We start from the raw sequence: 13,837 nt of genomic DNA on the forward strand, positions 1-13,837 counted from the left end.
TACCTTTTGCCAGATGTCTTCAAACTGTTCCACTCCCTCCGCTACTTTTTTCAGACATCGATCTATTTCACCTGGATGAGGAGAAAGAGGCAGAAAGTGAATATAAACATCTGATAAAAGTGAAAATCTGAACTAAAAATCAGGACATGTATCTTAAAGTTTCTGTTCTTGCAGTGATGAAACGTCTAAAAACTAGGGCTGGACCCGAATATCCCAAATATCCAGATATTCGTTCGCTACGGCACTATCCAGATATTAATTTGGTATCCGAATATTCACCCCCCCACCCCCCGTCGGACGTTACTGGGCGGAAAGAATATGCCACGTTACTGTCTTCCCTCCACCTTCGGCCCACATCGGCACATCTCATCCTGTGATCACATAAACATATACACATATGTCTATGTGATCACCCCCTCCTCCCCCCAGAAGAAAATATTCGGAGCTCGTCTCTTCCCTTCGCCTTCGGCCCACTTCGGCTCATCCCGTCGTGTTCGACTCATTTCGGCTCCTCCATTCGTGTTTCTTACCACCACCTGAATGGCCGGGTTGCTGCCGACTCTGACGTCGCGCTTCACTTCGTTGCATAAACACAAGACAAGATACCGAAGACCTCTGCTGAAGACAAAACGAAGGCAACGAAGGTCGGTTTACACTGGGTTCAATCTGTCATCAGGAAATGTTGGCCAGAACTTTCTAAAAATGAAAAAGGATCTGAATTTTCAGGCCGTCTGTGTCACAAGCCGCCGCCACTACCACACCTCCGCCGCCGCACCGCGCCACGCGCTCCCCCGCCTCCCCTGTCGGACGTTACGGGGCGGAACGAATATTTGGATATTCGTCTTTAATAGGGCCCGAATATTCGGAGGCCAGAAACCACTATTCGGGCCAGCCCTACTAAAAACTTATTTCTGCTGATCAAAATGACACTTCTAAACATGAAAGTCATTCTTCTTGTGTATTAAAATTGCTGGATGTAACTTTGTAATGTCTCCTACAACTTCTTCACAAATCCCTGCAGCTCAGCACACCAGCTCACCTCCAACTCCTGACACTGTAAAAACACTCTTGTGATTGTAATATTGAAGTAATTCATCCACACGTTTGAACCAGAAACAGAATCTAAAGAATGATACAGAAAACCCAAAATAATGTAGAAATCACAGAGTCGGTCTGTGACTGCTGCAATGCACCATGGGAGTTTGGGGTGTTGGGGGTTTAAATGTCATTATTGTGGTTTATGTGAGTGTTCCAGAGTTATTAGTGTTTGTGTTTTATTGTGCTTTAGTCAGTATAGTTAGTTTGGTTCAGCGCTGTACTGTCAGGACCGTGATGTGTGTTTGATCACTTCCTGCCACATTTTCTATAGTTCTGCTTTCTCTGTGTTTCAAAATAAAAGCATCTGGCAGTTGGAGAGTGCACTAAAGGCCGATATCCGTTCTCCAGCGTCATTCTGCAACAGAGCTCGCCACAATAATAAACATATACAAACACCTATACACCTATTAAAAGTCTGTGAAAAAGGCTCAGTAGTAGGGTTGTCCGATATCGGCTTTTATGAAAATACCCGACATGCCGATATCGTCCAACTCTCAATTTTCAATTCCGACATCAACCAATACCGATATATGTGGGCCATTTAGCCAATGTTATCACAGATCTCCTGTGGTGGAATTAACACATCATGCCTCATTTTATTGTGATGCCTCATTGGATGCATTCTCAGGCTTTCAGATGTAAACTTTGCCTGAGCAAAATAAGAAAACCACTTCAACTGAAGTTATGGAAAAAATCCCGTATTTATGCCTTTTTTCTTTTTTAAAATTGTCTCAAACATTATTTCACTCTCTCTCCCTCTATCCAGGCATTATTTTATCGGTTTTAATGATAGGCAAAAAAAAACAATAACGATATTATCTGCGATTACATTTTTATGCTAATATCAGGCTGCTACTATCAGACATCCCTACTCAATAGTCACTGCACCAGAGGCAGATCGATGAATTCCTAATGTACCGATACAAGGATCAATGGGTTTGATACAGTAAGAAACGGATCCATCACATCCTTACAAACATTATCTGCTCTGTTGTGTACATTTGCACAACAATGACCTCTTCAGAGCAGATAAACATTTGCATTTACCACTGTAACCTGTGTGTGATTAAGTCATACAAATGCCTCATATGAGGCTAAATATTTGGCCTATCAGTGTTTGTATTGTTCTCCGCCCTGGTATTACCTCCAGGTTTGAGAGGTTTTGCTCAGCAGAGTGTTTGCTTTTCAGAAACAGGCCAATGAAGTGTTCTCTTTTATATCAGACGCACAGAACGACAACAAACACCCCGTAGAACAGCGGGGCACTTACAAACCACCGTCGACATCTCATGAAATATGCACATCCTAAAAGGCACATTATGCTGGTGAGCAAGAGGTGACACGCATCTCCTCCATGTGTGTGATGAATCCCAAAATCTTAAAAACTGCAGCAGCTCCATGAATAGTGCATGGGTGATGGGAGATTATGGAGTGACAGGAAGAGGCAAACCCGTCCAGATTTAGGCTTTGTTATCACCAACATGTCCCAGATTTATGTCTTCCTCTGTCGTGTGACACAGATTAGCAGCTTGCTGTTAAATGTAAACAGGAAGAAGATTATTTTAAGCCTAATTTTAGCATTTCTGACCTGGATTACATCACCAGGACATTTTATTTCCCTTCAACACGCTGTACAGCTGAAGGTTTTAGCGCAGCCCAATGTCATTTTTTTAATTACTGGATTGGAAAACACTGATGTGCTCTCTGGTACCTCATCCAGTTCTCAACATAGAACTGCCAAATGACCAGTAAAACTGCAAAAATTGAATTTTTTTTTATCTCACTTTCCAAAAATCAGGAAAAATCTAAGCATTAATTTGTGTTTCTTGGAAGGAAAATCTGTGTATAAGCTGTAGATAAAGTCTCATAGGACTGAAGATATAGAAATATAGGACCTGAAGATACGGCCTCGTAGGACCTGAAGATATGGCCTCGTAGGACCTGAAGATATGGCCTCGTAGGACCTGAATCATTTTACAACCTGCTGTAAAAAAAGAGAGTTGAAAAAGTTTGAGCCACTTTGGACATTTTTGAACACTTTTGACACTTTTGAACCATTTTTAGCTCGTTTTGGACTGTTTTCAAGTAATTGTGGTCATTTTTTGCATAATTTCTGAGTAACTTTGGACAAATTAGTTTGTCATCTTGTGCTTAGCTTGTTTTAGATGAGTTTTGAGTAATTAGTAAATTCAAGTCAATTAGAATAAATTTTGAGTCGTTTTGGACCAATTTTGACTCGTAGAATAATTTTTTTTCCCTCTCATATTGGATGAGGCATTCGTCGTTTTGGACTAATTTTCAATAGTTTTGCACAATTTTTTTAACCAGTATGGTCAAGATTTGAGTCATTTTTGACAAACTTCAATTTTTTAGGCAAATTTTTGGTCAATTTGGATGAATGGGGATGAATTTTCTTCTTTGGGGGGTTGGATCATTTTACAACCTGCTTTTTGTATAAAAGTTGAAATTTTGGATGGATAATGAATTAAATCTTGATTGCTGGTTTGGTATTCTATGATTTAGGACTTGCCTGCAGTTGTCATGTTGCTCATTTTGCCAGAATGTCAGAAGATGTGAGGAGAATGATTTTCCATGCAGCTGTATAATCCTACGTGGTTCTGACGTCCGTTTGATCAGCTGTGCGGTCGCTAACGAACACAGACTGATGAGAAAGATTCAGAGAATAGACTGCAGCTCTAACTAAGTTGTCTGAACAAATTCCAGTTTGTCCTTAAACGGCCTTGATGTTAAGATACTGCTGCGGGTGTGTTATTTTTAGATGAAAGTCTACCTCCTCTGTAATAATACATTAAAAATCTGACACAGCCGGGGTGGCGCTGCTCCTTCATCTGTTTCATGAAGACATTTTGGGGAGATACATGTGCAGGTTTTCTGTTTTTAATATGACAGGATGAGCGCACGTGACGGGATGAGTGACACAGAATCCTGTAGAAAAGGAAAATAACAGCAAAGGACTCAGAGGAGGGTTTCTGTGGGACGGAGAAAAGCTCTGAGGTTTTCTGTCTTCACACAAAGGTCTGGGTCAGGTTACAACGCTGCTTGTGATGAGCGTCAGGCTTCGTATTATCATCTGAAGAGCTCCAGACATCAGCCAAACATCAGGCGGTCACACTGAGGACATTTTTCAAAATAAAAGTCCTGAGAACAGACGAGACCGAAGCGATGCAGCGGTCAGGCGTTAGATGTGGCCAGAAACAAAGCGTCTGTCTGCTGTCTGTGAAAGTGTGTCAGCATCATGAGCAGACTTTTGCACAGCTGTTTGCCAACGTGCACGACGGACGCAACGTCACCCTGTGCACAGAAACAGCCCGTGTCATATTTACCAAACAAACAGAAAGCTTTCAGCAGAGATGGAAAACAGATAGACACAACTGGAGGGAATATTTAATATTTTTATGAATGTTGATGATTAATTGTTAATTAACTGATTGATGCTGTTGATTTAATCGGTTAAAATGTGCTGATATTCCAGGTGTCTTAGTGTGGCAGCTTGGTTGCTGTGGTTAACGAAGAGCAGTTTAAATTGAGTCCTTTTTTTGTTCATCTACATTTCAGTAACCTAATGTTTATTTCACCTGTTTTACATGTTCCTGATGTGAACACTCACTTCATTCTACTCATTTATAAACCAATTAGTGTCAGAGAAGGAAATTGCTTAAAAGTTTAATCACTTCTGTGTTCCAAATTCTGTTTTCTCGAACATCCAGTGAAGCATACGTGGTCAGGAATGATTATTAAATAATGATTGTTTCAGAAACCCTTTTTCCTTCAGCGGTTTACCGTTGTCTTTAAAGAAGCACATTTCAGAAGTTCTACCTCCTTATCGACAGAATTTCTGCCAATAACCAACTTGTTCGGACTTGTTTTGATTGCCATCTGCAAACATTTTCCACCTCATGACAGAGAACATCAAGTCTCTACTGTTGTGAAATTAACAAATTATTACGTCCACTTCTTTCCTAATAGCCTCCTGGCAGCTGCAGATATAACACTCAATGTTTTTGGAACAGGCAAGATAAAAAAAAAACTATTTCCACTGACGTGTAAAATGTGCAATATTTGATTTTGTGCAACGTCTCCAAACAAAACTGAAACCTTTAGCCTGACAGGTGTTTTCTTATCATCTGATTAATGCTGATTTTGGGCCAAAGCCGACGTCATCCAGTATCCAGAAAACAAAAACACATGTTTACGGCTTGTAAAACGGTCAGGTGTGATGACCAGCCACCAATATCAACACAGACAGAACATTTTCTGACGCTTCTGCTCAGCTTCTTGTGACAGAATAGTTCAGATAAATCCATCATTTTTTATGCAAAGCCACAGGAACCAAAACCAGAGCCAGAACCCTCTGACCTGGCAGGATAACAGATTACACAACTCAGCAAACAAGCTACTTGTGAGTGCATGTGACTTTTCTGTGTTTCCGAGGCCGGGTTCTGATTTAAGCCTGGTGTTGTCCTGCGGGTCAAACTGACCCGTTTTAAAGTTTGAAAATGTGGAAAAATATATATTTTCACAGTGAAACTTCTGATTTCCGCATTTTCAACATTTCTGGGAAATCTTTGAACATTTTTGGTGGAAAAAAAGAAATGTTGAAAATGTTTCTGAAGAACTTTCATTAAAATAAAAAGCACAACCAAAATCCAGTGATTTTTATGCGAATGTTCTTCAAGAAAATATCAGAAGTTTTACTGATATATATGGAATCACTTTAGATATTTTTTAAAGATTTTTACTAATTTTTTTAAAAATCCTACCAGATTTTTCTTGCCAAATTTGGGGGATTTAAAAAAAAAAAACTTTTAAGGGAAACTTTTAAGGAATTATTGGGATTTTCTTTCTGAAGGTTTTGCAAATTTTCAGAAATTTGTGGATTTTTTTGCTGAATTTTTGGGTTTTTTCCGACAAGGAAACAATATTTTTGGAGCCCATAAATGAGGACAACAGGAGGGTTAAGCAAACAGCGTGAAACTAAATAAAGAAACACACTACAGTCAAATTCTCCACTTTTGGTCACAGAACTAAACAGCAGCGGTGAGTGTCATCACGCTCCAATCACGGATGTAAACAGCGTGACACACGGGTCAATCACAGCGAAACAAACAACAATGATGCTGAAATGCTGTTCTGTGATTGTGGAGCTCCCTGTGTTATAATTTGTGGTAAACCTCGTTCCCCTGCCTCCTGATCAGACCACAAAAAACCCTCACACCCAGCCAGAAAGCTCACCTTGTAGTTTCCTTTTATCGGCCATGGCTGACGACTAGGATGATGTCTTCATGCCTTCTTTCACTGTAGGAGGAAACAGAGATTAGGAGAGGTTGTGAACATTCAGAAAAGCTGCTGTGACTTCTCATCTGGACAGATTTCAAATAGAGAAACAAGAAATACTGAAACAGGATAGAGAGCAATGACAGAAAGTTGTCAGAAAAGTGGAGTGGGACTAATGGAAAGACAACTGTCCTCGTTTTGAGGCGGCAGCTCGTCTGAAGCGTCTTTGGGCGACTCCAGAGGTGAAGATCTGCATCTGATTGTAGCCTCTAAACTCCAAAATGTACCTAAAGATCCTCAACAAAACCTCATTTCATGTCATCTGCTGTCAAATGGACTCCAGGAGTAATTTTGATTGCTGTAAAGCAGGGGTGTCACACTCACTGTAGTTCAAGAGCCACATTCAGTCCAATTTCATCTAAAGTAAGCCGGACCAGTACAATGATCAAAATGACAAAAGTCAAGACAAAAAAAGAGCAAAACTATGCAAAATATTACAAAAAAGAGCCACGAAATGACAGAAAATGAGACAAACAACATGAAACAAAGCAAAAAAGCAACAAAAAATTTGACAAAAAAATAGACAAATGACAAAAACAAGACAAAGAATTACTGAAATGACACAAAATGACAAAAAAAAAGACAAACGGCACGAAACAAAAGTGACAAAAAAGCTACAGTGACAAAAAAAATTGACAAACGAGACAAAAATGGCAAAAACAGGAAGAAAACAACAAAAAATAGACAAAAAGGAAACACAAAACAACAAAAATAACAAGTAAAGCAAAACACAAAATGACAAAAATATGATAAAAAACAAGCGAGACAAAAAGGAAACACACAATGACAAAAACGAGGAACAAAAGGACAAAAACCTGGCAAAAATAAAAATACAAAAATAAGACAAAAATAAGACAAAATATCAGAACGAGACACAAAATGACAAAAAAAATGAGACAAACTACACGAAACAAAACAAAAAAATAGACAAAAAGCACAAGCAAGACAAAAAGGAAACACAACGAGCAATCTAGTATTTTACTTTCTGATCCAAACAACTTGTCATGGTCTAGAAATGATTTTAAATTTCTAGTTTTACTAATTTACAATCTGCAGTTAATGTCTTTTCTGTAATTTTTACCCTTTGAGGGCCGGATTGGACCCTCTGGAGGACCACTTTTGGACCACGGGCCTCATGTTGGACCCTCTGGAGGACCACGGGCCTCATGTTGGACACCCCTGCTGTAGATTAACTTATCTGTGTGCCTGCTATGTCTAAATCTGCCTCCCAAACTGACTGAACGTGAGTTTCTAGAACGTTTTCCATCAACACAGAAACTAGTCTGCACTTGTAGCATCTGATGGCCCACTTCCACTGCCTCCGTTTACACGCTTCAGCTGCGTCCCGGCGTGCACAACTGTGATCACACGCATGTAAACTATGGCAGCAGCTGACTGAGGCACTGACACCAAAACCTGGTGGCAACAACTTTAGAGACATGTTACATCAGCCGTTTCCATTTTGGTAAAGACGTGAAGCTCCACAGCTAAAAAAAATGTTTGTTGAGTCTTTATTTAAATCAGGAGTGTCCAACATGAGGTCCAAAAGTGGTCCTCCAGAGGGTCCAATCCGGCCCTCAAAGTGTAAAAACTACAGAGAAGACATTAACTGCAGATTGTAAATTAGTAAAACTATAAATTTAAAATCATTTCTAGACCATGACAAGTTGTTTGGATCAGAAAGTGAAATACTAGATTGTTTATCGATTTTGTTGTTGTTTTGTGTCTCTTTTTTTTAATATTCTGTCTGTTTTTCTTGTTCTTTGTCATTTTGTGTTTTGCTTTTCTTTGTCATTTTCTAACTTTTGTCATTTTTTTGTTTAGTTTTATGTATTTGATTCATTTTGTTTCTCTCTTTTGTTGTTTGTGTGTCACTTTTGTAATATTTTGTCTTGTTTTTTTTTGTGTCTTTTTTAAAGTAAAATATTACATGGTTCAGTTCCAGGTGACTAAATGTTGTGTTCCTTTGTAGACACTCTGTGATCTGGAAGTTGTAATGTGGAAATGATAAACTGAGGATGAAACTGAATTTATTTTTCTCCATAAATTTCAGGTTGTTCATGACGTTTTGCAAAAAGATAATTCCTTAAATGTGAACACTTTTGCACTAAACCAAAGGAACCGTTAGGAGTTGTGGTTATTTCTAGGTTATCATGCTGTGGTTTTACTGGAGATCAGACTGGACTGGATGTAGAACCTGGACTAAGATGAGCTGGACTCCCCTGGTTACATCTGACCGTTTTGCTAACTAGACAGCCTGTTATAAGCCTGCATTCTGTGGCAGAGCAGCGTCTTTAAAAGCACCATGTGTGCACACAGGTCTAGAATTCATTTAGTTCGATGATAAAGTAGAACTCGCATGGTTTCCGCTGTGCTGTTTCTACTTTGGCCTCTGCAGAACAGCCCCCCCACTGAGCACTAATGGCCCTCGTGGCAAACCGAAGTCAGGACGGGGTTAATGAATGCCACAGAGCGGTGGCAAAATAGGACTTCAAAGAGCTGAACTCTTTTCACACAGCAGAATCTGCCTGTCCACCAGTCAAGTTCATCCCTGTCAGTTCAGTAAAAGAAACAAAACAGATTTATTAAATTTCTTCTATGCGCTGGTCTCACAAAGCTGAGTTGTAGAGGTGATTGTAGACGATGCTTCAAAATGGACGTTTCTGCAAAAAACCTCTACGGACAGACGGACATTAATCCCGAGGGAATTTTAAGCGTTCAGCAGCTTACATGCAACATAAAACAACAGAGAAGGCAGGTTAGCAACATTAACAGTAAAGGTTAGTATATAAAACTAAGGTAAATAAGGTGGTCTTTATGAAACATGATGCTCATGAGGTGGGACTGAGCAGGTTTGTTCTTCTTCTCTCTAATTAGAAGGAGGAAGTGAGCTAACTGTCAATAATTACAGGCATTTATATACATTCACCAGCCAGTGGTAATCTGACAGCAATCATCATCATCATCTTTGTTTCTTCACACCAGCAGGAAAAACATCATCAGCAGTTTCTCTGATTGCAAACCGCCTCTGGAGCAACAGATCTCATGTCCAAGTTGTTTTTAAATGTCAATCTGTCGCTTATTTACCTGTAGGGACAGGTACTGCTTTGCTATTAATACTCCGTGTCAGCGCTGATATAAACATTTTGCAGAAAGCTTCTTCTTGTGCTGAAATGTCTGTACTGTAACATCTTTTCCTATGAAAATAACGACAATCTCATGTCATTTGTGATAAATTTTCATCTAGTTATTGACACTTTAGGACAACATTAAAGCCATTTTCTGTTTCTTTGCAATCATTTTGTGCCTCTCTGTGCTAGGTTTATTATAGATATTATTTTAAGTCTCTTTTAAAGGTATTTTATATGTCTTTGTTGTTCATCAATCGAAGCTTCATTTTCAGTTCTAGTTGGGAGTGTTTCCTCTGAGTTTGTCAAACAGCAGCTTACACAGAGCTCAGCTGCAGCTCTGGCTAACAGCAAAAAGGTGAATAAAATACGTGGATACTGCAGGAACACTTAGTGAGATGATGCTGTGAATGTTTGAAGGAACAGAAAGAGCCTAACCACACCTACAACCTAACAGCTTCTCTCACCGACTGTCACAACATGCATGATCTAAAGTAATGTAAACAGGCGTGTCAATCAGAAGATATTTCCCCAACAAGCTGCAAAAAACAATTCTCCAAAGATCCAAGTGCTTTCATTTTGAGAAATATTTGGTTGGACACAGCCCTAGTGATTACCCTTAGTTGGTTTTGTTGGTCTGTTAAAAAGAAAACCGTAAAAAATGTCAGAGTCTCTCAAAACCCAAGAGGACATTAGCTTTCTGACACAAAAAGGAAACCAGCATGGTTCTTACAGCGTTTTCAAACTCTATTAAAAGGAGTTTGCTGACACACAGGCTCCACATGTGCACGGACAAATGAGCGAGGAACACAAACAAAAACAAGGCTTTTCTTCTAAAGGTGGCAAATCAAGGGAATAAGAATCACAGTTTCTCACAGTAGTAAAGATGACTGATTGTGATGCTGATGATTAAGAACCGCTCATAGCAAACAGCCCATGCAGATATAATCACTTGGTTTCTGACATTAGAACACCAGATTTCACTCTTTTCAAGGTCTCACAGCCGTCTGAGCTGCTGTGGAGACTAGAAGCTTCTCTGTGCACGGCCGACGAGCAGCTTCTACCGCAGTCTGCTTATGAGGCGTTTAGGGAATATCTGTAAATTCTAGTGTATATTGAGGAGCAGGTTTTTAGCCAGTGAGGAGTTTGCGGTGTAATTAAAATTATCTTTGGCCTCTGCAGATGATCATTTTGGTGTAAATTAGCAGAAATGCAGCACAGCATGAAAGTGAACGTAGTTCTGTTAACAAAAATGTGAATTATTTAGTCTCTAAAACCAGTGTACAGCTAGAAAAACCCCATCAAGCTCTGTACAAAAGGCACAAAGTCTGATATGAATGTCAACGGAAGCAGAAAAAAAAGTCCAAATACTAATAAGAAACATTTCAACTTTTGGATTTGTTCTAGTTTTTTTATGCAAATGCACAAGAAAATCCCTCCACTCATTTTAGTACGGTTTCCAAATGTTATTAAATGCTAGGGCTGAGTACCGAACTTCGGTTCTTTAATGGCACCGACCGAAATGTTTCGGTACTAATGAGTATCAAAATAAGCCTCGTCTTTCGGTTCCATGTTCCGGTACTTATCACGTGATTAAGATAAAGCAAACCTGTGATTGGCTGTAACATTACACGTGATTGCGGCAAGCCAGAAAAAAACATGCTGCCCATTCACAGACAGGTTTCACGTTTGTCAATAGTACATGAGCTAAAGTTGCAGTACATGCCAAAGCGGGTGGTAAACTCCATCTAAGGCTAAATACCGGCACGAGACCGATAGTAGACAAGTACCTTAAGGGAAAGTTGAAAAGAACTTTGAAGAGAGAGTTCAAGAGGGTGTGAAACCGTTAAGAGGTAAACGGGTGGGGTCCGCGCAATCCGCCCGGGGGATTCAACTCGGCGGGCCAGGGGCGGCCGCTCGGTGCGGGAGGATGCCCTCGCGGGACCTCTCGCCGGGTACGGGCCGTCCCCCGCCGGGCGCATTTCCTCCACGGCGGAAGGGTCCAGGGGTGAAGGTGGCTCAGTATGTACTGAACTGAACATTGCTTGCAAAAGTTCTTTTGCACTGGAAATCACTGGAAAATTAAACTCAAGATGTGAAAAGTAATGTGTAATGCAATTTTCATTCTGTTAGAGTATATATTGTAAAACTGGTATCGAAAAAAGTATCGTTTAGGAACCGGTATCGAAGTGAAGGTATCGGAATTGGTACCGGTATCGAAACTTTTAGATTGATACCCAGCCCTAAAAGGCACTGGGTGAAAATCGCAATCTATATCACAGGAAAAACTAAAAACATGCCTGTGTATTGGTGTCAAAACCTTCAGGGAAACTTATTCATTTATTTATTCGATCAGGGACCATGGAATTAACATAGAGAACATCTGATGTCTTGCATACAGAGTTTATAGCATCAAGCCAATTTTCAACTCCTGCCCCTGGTTGGACTTCTCAGTAAAAGTACACAAAGAGGACCAACAACACAGACAAAACTATAAGTCTTTGTTTGAAACTTTCAAAACTCAGTAAAGTTTTTTTTAAAACTTCAGCAAACTGTGACACAGAGCCGATCACCTGCAGGTCCTCGTTTTGCAGCTACAGCCTCGTCTGACTAACAGGACTTCCACAAACAAACCAGTAAACGCAGCTTTAGCATTATTTGATTACATTACGACCAATGGGATTCTAAAATGTCACGCACCTTATCTAGTTTTACACAGCTGTTGTCTTACTACCTGTCAAAGTCACTTCAAATCACGCTGTAGATTGACATTTAATACATTCAATATTTCTATAGAATTTAAAATGATTTTTTGTGTTGTGCAGCAATTTTTCAGAGTATATACAAACCTTTAATGTTAATCTGACTATTAACCTGGCTGTCTTGTCTGTCTGTTACTTCTGTTGTTGTCCTCTGTCCTCCTGCTCTCAGACACAGACTCACTGATGGACAATAATTATTTTGATGTGCAATAATCAATTTAAATTGAGCATTTTACTTGAATCAGACGCTTTAAAGCAGACGCTGCACCTCATCGCACTCACACTTTTTAAAATACTCGTTTCCATTTACGATATAGATAGATAGATAGATAGATAGACTTGTTTTATATTACTGTTTGTTATACTATGTTGTCTTTGCTTTTTTGGAAGTGCCAAGAAAGTTTTGTTGCAGAAATGCAATGACATAGCTGCTGAACACTTGAATATCGATCCATCTAGCCATCTATCTATCTATCTATCCATCTATCTATCTATGCTCTAAAGGAGTTAAACTTGCTCTACATGAGCTAAAGTTGCTCTAAAACAGTTAAAGTTGACCTACACTTTTGTTCAACGGTCAGTATTTTTGTTTTTGTATGTAAGCTGCTGAATACTTGCATTTCCCTCTGGATTAATAAAGTTTCTATCTATCCATCTAGACACAGACCCTCTCTTGTCCCACTAACACACATCCACACTGACCAGCTGAGTTTGCTCCTTTTACCGCCTGTTTTTGGACTATTTTACAACCAAACATGAAAACTTGAAAACATATCTGGACAAAGTTAACCAAACAACCAAACGGTGTTTGCTCACCGGGGGTGGGGTGGGGGGTGTTTGTTAGCCCGGGATGTTTATAAACAATACGGGCATCATTCGTGCCAACAGTGGGCATCAACATCCGAGCACACACACTCACACACACTCCACCAACATCCGAGCGCGCACACACACACACTCTACCAACATCCGAGCACACACACACACACTTCACCGCCAACTCCGAGCTCACACACCGCGGCTCTACCCTAGAAGTTGAGCTTTTCCTCCGTTTTAGGAGCAGAAACCCGGACAAGAAGTTGTTGTCAGTGTTAGAGCTGCAGCTTCCCACCGGCTGCGCTGTTTGATGTGGGAGAGAGGAGAGAGAAAAGGGGAGAAGACACACAAATAATGCATCACCTTTGGCTCCGAGGCCAATTTACCTGGATTTTTCCGAGCTGCGATCGCTTTCCTCTGTCGCCGCACTCCGTCAGATCTTCAGCGACTCAGTATGAAGGCTTATTTTCTAAAAAAAAATGTCAATTCTTCTCGCTAAACAATCACTCCGCACATCCAAGATGGCTACCAGGAACACCTCCTCCTCCGATGCCCCGTTGGACAGGAGCACCGCCCACTTCGCTTCTGATTGGTCCTTTAAGTCCGCTCCCGCACACCTATTCGTCGAAAGCGGCTGTCTGTCATGACGGTCTGGTTTTACTACTTCCAGCGTATCTC

General features: G+C 40.2%; 1 protein-coding gene across 1 annotated transcript in view; it reads right to left on the reverse strand.

Annotated features, from left to right (window-relative positions):
• The window catches only part of cnot3b (CCR4-NOT transcription complex, subunit 3b), a 44,403-nt gene extending 30,714 nt beyond the window's left edge, over nucleotides 1-13,689 (reverse strand). The window contains 3 exon segments of the mRNA XM_051955698.1: nucleotides 4-71; nucleotides 6,352-6,414; nucleotides 13,546-13,689. Of these exon segments, the coding sequence (XP_051811658.1) occupies nucleotides 4-71; nucleotides 6,352-6,376 (93 nt within the window). The 5' untranslated portion in view covers nucleotides 6,377-6,414; nucleotides 13,546-13,689.
• Nucleotides 13,690-13,837: the final 148 nt, after the last annotated feature.

The sequence above is a fragment of the Acanthochromis polyacanthus genome, chromosome 11 (assembly GCF_021347895.1).
Source record: "Acanthochromis polyacanthus isolate Apoly-LR-REF ecotype Palm Island chromosome 11, KAUST_Apoly_ChrSc, whole genome shotgun sequence".
Classification (NCBI taxonomy): Eukaryota; Metazoa; Chordata; class Actinopteri; family Pomacentridae; genus Acanthochromis; species Acanthochromis polyacanthus.